General features: G+C 35.6%; 1 protein-coding gene across 1 annotated transcript in view; it reads left to right on the top strand.

The window, feature by feature from the left end:
- LOC107694524 (alpha-adducin-like) overlaps positions 1–6,783 on the top strand; it is a 43,655-nt gene that overhangs the window by 29,859 nt on the left and 7,013 nt on the right. The window contains exons 10-11 of the mRNA XM_016494223.1: positions 1,410–1,748; positions 6,392–6,487. Of these exons, the coding sequence (XP_016349709.1) occupies positions 1,410–1,748; positions 6,392–6,487 (435 nt within the window). The remainder of the gene's footprint in view (positions 1–1,409; positions 1,749–6,391; positions 6,488–6,783) is intronic.

Raw genomic sequence — 6,783 nt, forward strand, 5'->3', positions numbered from 1 at the left:
ACCGAATTGAGTTCTCTCTTGCGTCGTCAGATTTATCCATATGTCTGCTCTTCTCTTACTCCCACATATTGACATTTTTTGAACGTGTTATGCGACGTGCAGCAAGTGTATGTTAGCTTATGTCCCGCCGGTTCATATGTACGCATAACCTTCGAACCATGCAGCAGATTCGTTCTGAATGAACCTCATCCCAAATCGTCCCTCCCTAACATTTTCGTCTCGTTTTTATTCATTGACGAAAATGTCAATAGATTTACGTCATAGTTTTTGTCATTCAAAAAGAGTTTTAGTTCATTATAGTCTCGTCGTCTGTGAAAAAAATGTCGTTGACGACAATTATGACGAAAATTATTCGTCAACGAAATTAACACGGCACAGAACGCATATTTATCACATTTTCTAGAGGGACGTCTATCACCGTTGCACTCGCATCTCGCACAAGAGAGACGCATGTTTAGAAAGCCATGTAAAATTAATGCAAGTTCAACTTTTTAAAAACATGTCTCAAGACTATATGCCGGTTTTTCCCCATCCCACTGCATCTTATGTTTTTAAATGAAGAAAGCACTCTTTGTGATTGGTTTTCGGTCCTTTGTATTAAACTATACATACATGCATGGTGCTGTTTTGTTTCTAATCGTTTAAGCAACTTTAATTGTATAAGGTTTATAAACATTATTTTAAACATTATGCACTTTTTTTTAAATATAGTCGCATTATTTTATTACGCTTTGAAGTAGGGCAGCACGATTATGACAAATATCATAATTGTCGATTATTCCCTTGAAATTGTAATTGGGATTATTAATTACGATTATCACAATTGAATGATGTTATGTCATTGTTTGAAGCAACCGCATGCCATATTTTTAGATGGAAAATAAACCCTTAAACTGAAAAACCTTTATTGCTTTTCTATAGTATTAAGCCTCAAATGGCATCTATTCATCGGATTGGTTTCTTCTTTAAATAAACAAAGGTAAAATATGCATGATATTATAATGTCATATTAAAACAATGGAAAAACCCTTAAGATAACTTGTAGAAAGAAAAAAACTGATCTTAAGCACACAGAATAATATAAGTGGACTTTAAACGATTAATTGCCGCTTTGAACGATTACATAATTGTGACATCTGTAATTGTAATCGCGATTAAAAATTCGATTACGTGTGCAGCCCTACTTTGAAGAAATGTGCATTAGTAATATTTTGCTCGATGCACCCTCTTGTGGCCTCAGGAGAGAAGCCAGAAGCTTTTTTCCCCCCTAACTGAAATCGATTATAATTTGAATATTGATAATATTTAAGTACAAAATTCTAATTTAGTTTTTCAGCCTTTTTGACAGCCCTATTCTCTTTTAGCCTCTCTGTTTGACCCGACATGTGACGGGGCGTCTCTCTCTGCAGGGCTACAGGACCGGTTATCCGTACCGCTGCCCTGCGCTGCGTGATAAAGCAAAAAAGTACAGTGATGTTGAGATCCCCTCTTCAGCCACGGGCTACTCGTACGCTGAGGACAGTGACTCGGGTGCGCGCTCCCCGTTAAAGCACAGCTTTCAGCGGGACAAGAACCGCTGGCTAGCCTCCGGGAGGCCCGACGAATCTGCAGAAGAGGGGCAGGACTGCAGCGGTAGCCCCAAGGTGAAGACTAAGGTGTGGACGAACATAACACACGATCACGTCAAACCCTTGCTGCAGTCTCTCTCATCCGGTGTCTGCGTGCCAAGCTGTATTACCAACTGCTTGGTCTGTGCCAACCTTATTGTTCATAGTTCAGAAACGTACTGCTAGAGAGCTAGAGCGGGCAGCTGGTTAGCGCCCCGACACCGGGGCAGAACACACACTCATTCAAGGGGTTTTGGATGTGTTTGCCGTTTCACAACCTTTAATCTTGCAAATATGGCTTTTTTCTTCCTCTCCAGTGTTTTGGGCGGATGATTTCTTAAGGCAAAACACCCCAGTGAACAGCGTAAAAAACTAACCTTTATTTACCACATTTACATTAGCAGAAATTTCAATACAATTTAATCTTAATTAACCTTATTTAAAATTTAAAATGAATAGATACCACCATACTGGGTTATTATAGTTAGCTCAAATTAAAAACATACAAAAGTGTTACTTGGAATAAATTCAACTTTAAATAAAATAAAATATGAAAAGCTAATTGCTAAGGGTAATTCCTCGTTTTCATTTCTTTAGCTACTAAAATAACTAAAACTAACATAAAAATGAATGAAAAATATGAATAGATTTAAAAAAAAAAACGAATAAAAATGGCAAAACACAACAAAATTACTAAAATTTAAATGAAAACAGAAAATATAAAAATAGAAACTACTTCAAAATATTATTAAAAACTGTAATAGTATTTCAGTGATACTAAAATAACTGCCACCATACTTACATAGTTGACTGATTACATTAAGAATTGCTCTATATATATATATATATATATATATATATATACACACACACACACACACACATAAATAAATATATATAGCTAGAAGCCACATCACAGGCTGCCACTGTATTTACACGTGTGAGTAATGTTCATACATGATTCTGTTTGTAAATAAATCTTTTTATATTAAATAGACATTGATAATACAGTGTCTGTGCATCTTACAGTGTGGACATTATAATGGGATCGATCTATAAGCGTCCAGCGTAGACATGGTAGACATGAGTCTCAAGATGGATTTTCTTGCAGTGTCAGTTAGCACTGTTACTACATTAAGCAATCTTTACCTCATCTTTAGCTCGGATAAGAGCCTCCATCTCTGCCATATTCTGTGTGAGCTCCTCGCTGCCCGTCTCACTGGAAGCAGAAACCCCGCTCTGAGCCTCCAGCTCTGCAACCTGAAACATCAAACCCAAACGAAACAGCTATTACAAAACTCAGGCCCAACTTACTGTATTAAACCATCAGAAACATGGAGAAAGTGAGAAAATCTTTTTAAAAGCTACTTTAAAAACAAATGCAAAGTAAACACACACACAAACATAAATAAATGTATATATGTATGTGTGTGTATCTCTCTCTCTCTCTCTCTCTCTATATATATATATATATATAGCCACTTTTCTGAAATGCAGTGTTTAAATATGCAACACAAATGAGGCATTATCTAATGAAATGCGCACTAATTTGCATTCATTTCCATAACAGAAATCTGAGCATTGGATAAAGCCAGGTTCATTTAATTTTGTTGACTTATTAGTTGAAGGTTTTTATAGAGGGGATTTTGGATTTCTCTTTTTATCGTTACATGAATCAGAAAATACTGTCAACGCCCAGAAAAAAATAAATTTTTACCATATTTTTCTAAATAATATGTATAAAATCAGGTGAATGATATATGAACAAACCCTTCAGTAAAAACCTTCAGAATATATATTTGTGATGCTGGAGCACAAAAGCAGTCTTAAGTCGCTGGGGTATATTTTTAGCAATAGCCAAAAATATATTGGGTCAAAATTATTGATTTTTCTTTTATGCCAAAAATCATTAGGATATTAAGTAAAGATCATGTTCCATGAAGATATTTTGTAAATGTCCTACCATAAATATATCAAAACTTAATTTTTGATTAGTAATATGCATTGCTAAGAACTTCATTTGAACAACTTTAAAGATGATTTTCTCAATATTTTGATTTTTTTGCACCCTCAGATTCCAGATTTTCAAATAGTTGTATCTCAGCCAAATATTGTCCTATCCTAACAAACCTTACATCAATGGAAGCTTATTTATTCAACTTTCAGATGATGCATAAATCTCAATTTAAAAAAATTGACACTTAAGACTGGTTTTGTGGTCCAGGGTCACAAAACTTTACATAAAACTGTAAAGTTTGGTGTATGTAAGTGCTACTGGACTGGAGACAAAAACACACTGAAATTGAAATCTACAGACGCAAATAGATAAAGTGCTATAAAATGAACACTTAAATGTGTATTTTGGACCAGTTGTGAATAGCCAAAATCTCAAAATTGACCAAAAAAGACGGGTGTCGGGGTTCTTTCCGGCTGCTCTGTGCATGCGGTGTTGCATGATTGATCAGATGCATTGTGGATCTTCTCCTGGAGGACCGGGAGGGCGTGGCATGTGTGCAAAGTGGGTGTGGCTAATCCCTTCTGCTGCTGCTATGGATTTTCCTCCCGTTTCTGTTGTTGTTTGTTTCAGTTATTGCTTTATTTCGCACCTTTTGTAACCGGAGCCGTTAACTCCATTTGAACAGTCTCTTCAGAGCATTTTAAAATAAGTAACTTGAAGAGAGCCATTTGTGTGTCTAATGTACTTACTGTGCGCTTAGACACAGTGTTTAAAACAGCTGAAATATTTCAATACTGTAGAAGACTTACAGTACAAACATTTATGCCTTTTAATGCTCTTTAGCTAAAAGTTTCCATGTCTTATTTCAGAAGCATCGGAAAGCTTTAGAGTGAATCTGACAAAAAAATACTAATATTTCATTTGAAAATCATAGTATCATATTATATTTTGCATGGAGAAAATAAAACCGATTTTTAGGACCATTAAGATGCATCAATATTTGCAGTGTGACGTTATTTTTGTGACATTTAAGCCCCGTTTTGTTGCATTTCTGCTACTGGTAACTATGGAAATGTGCTGCTTAATTGCCATGAAATTAATGTCGTAATTAAACAAATGCTTCAGAAAACTGGCTTCATTTTCTTTATGCAAAACGTTCTTTTGATTTTGAAAGCATTTTGATCAATGTAGTAGATTAAACTTTATATTTTAGTGGATTGTGATGGTTTCAACTCCTACAGGACTCATTTTTTTATTCGATTAGCACGTAAAGATTTTTAATGACATGAGGCCAGATTTAAATGTTGTACATTTTTTATTTATTTATTGAAGATGATCACTATAAACCTTTTCTATTTTGCCCAGATGTAGTGCCTTAAATTAAAATGCTGCCAAGAGAACAACAAAATCAGATTTAAAAAAAAAAAGGAAATATCAGAGATATAGCAGTTTTATTTGTGGGAGAAAAAGCTCGGCTGCTTATATTTATGGAGTCGTGGCTTGCCGTTTGATGACTCCATGTTCTTTACTTAAACTGCTTAAAAACATTTGTGTTGGTGTTTTAATTTCTCCTTTTCTTTTTTTTTTAATGAGTTTCCTTGTCTTTCTCCTGAATTGGATTGACCTTTTCCTGAACTCTTCCCGAGCATGAGTGTATTTTAACGTTCAAATGTCAAAATCATCCAAAAAAAAGAAGGAAAAGCATTGGTTCATGAGTGCTTGTTAACTCTCTGAACGATTGTCTCTAGTTGGGGGAGAGCGTGTTGTGTTGTGGGGCTCTAAACGTGATCAGTGAGTATTTCATGTTTACCTGTTCATCCCATGTGCCCCGTTTCTCCAGCGCTCATACGGAAACCCTTCCTCATGACTTTTGGTTCCATGTTGAAAGCATTTATTTCATTTTGGTAAAAGCAAGTAACTCATTGGCTACTCATGCTATTCTTACCCAGGCCAAACGCTAACTAGCGTTGCTTTGAAATATTTAGTACTTGCTGTTCATCTAAACATCTTAATTTGAAATTTAAAGTCCATTAGTTCCATGTTTCAGAGCTTTTGGAGGAAACCTCTCAAACTTTAAGCTGAAACTTCATAAACTGAAATTTGTCTCTTACTTGTATGTTTTAAGAAAAGTTGGACGTAATTCTGTCCTTCCAGAGTTTGTGTGTTTGTTTGTGTGTATGTGTGAGAGAGAGAGTGTGTGTGTGTGTGTGTGTGTGATTTTCTGGCTGTCCACTCACTGCCTAAACACAAGAACAGCTTTTGCCTCTCCACCCCGCCTCACACCTGCCTCCCTCGTGGTCTATCATCCTCTTAAATATTCTGTTTTTCTCTGTCTGTGCTATTTTCTTTCTTTTCTTTTAGCCTTTTCTGTCCTTACTATACGCCCAACAGCAGTATCAATGATGATGAGGAACGTGGCTGCTTATAGAGTTAGTTATTTATAATCAGATTTTTGGTGATTGTCAATCAATGCAGATTCCAAGTGGTATAATATTATATTTTATTGGTTTAAGATTAAATTTAACTTAAGTTAATACTTGCTAATAAATTACTTAGGAATTTGACATTTAGTATTTTTTTTAAATTTACAATTCTTGCGCGTTATCGTGATGCACGAGGAGTTTTAAAATTTCCCGAAGCAAAATCATGGCATCAGCATCATCATTGGTTCGTTGCTCAGTGGACCATTATAATCGACCAATTATGTTTAAGATCTTCTTTGTGTTTGAGAGGCATGATTTCACCTTTTTTATATTTAATTTGGGCTTTTATTTGAGGTTTTCTTTAGTTTTGGTTGATTTGAATGGCTTTGCTTTGATAATTTCAGTGGACTAAGGAGGACAGTCTCCGACAGGCTGCTGTGGCCAATCAGTTTGTCCCTCTGAACACCAACCCCAAAGAGGTCCAAGAGATGCGCAACAAGGTATCGTGTAGATTCAAGACATTTCACTGATGATAATGCATGAGTAGTTCCCTCAAAAAATTAAATTCAAGATTAGGATGAATTTGTTTGTTCATCAGGTTTGGAGAAATGTAGCATTGCATCAGTGTCTCAGCAATGGATGCTCTGCAGTGAATGGATGCCAAAATAGTAATTGCGAGTTTTTATTTCACAATTCAGACTTTTTTTCTTGCAATTTCAAGTTTATATCACGTAATGACATAAACTCATTGTGTGTGTGTGTGTGTGTGTGTGTGTGTGTGTGTGTGTGTGTGTGT

This window comes from Sinocyclocheilus anshuiensis, unplaced genomic scaffold (genome assembly GCF_001515605.1).
Source record: "Sinocyclocheilus anshuiensis isolate Anshui unplaced genomic scaffold, SAMN03320099.WGS_v1.1 scaffold1031, whole genome shotgun sequence".
Classification (NCBI taxonomy): domain Eukaryota; kingdom Metazoa; phylum Chordata; class Actinopteri; order Cypriniformes; family Cyprinidae; genus Sinocyclocheilus; species Sinocyclocheilus anshuiensis.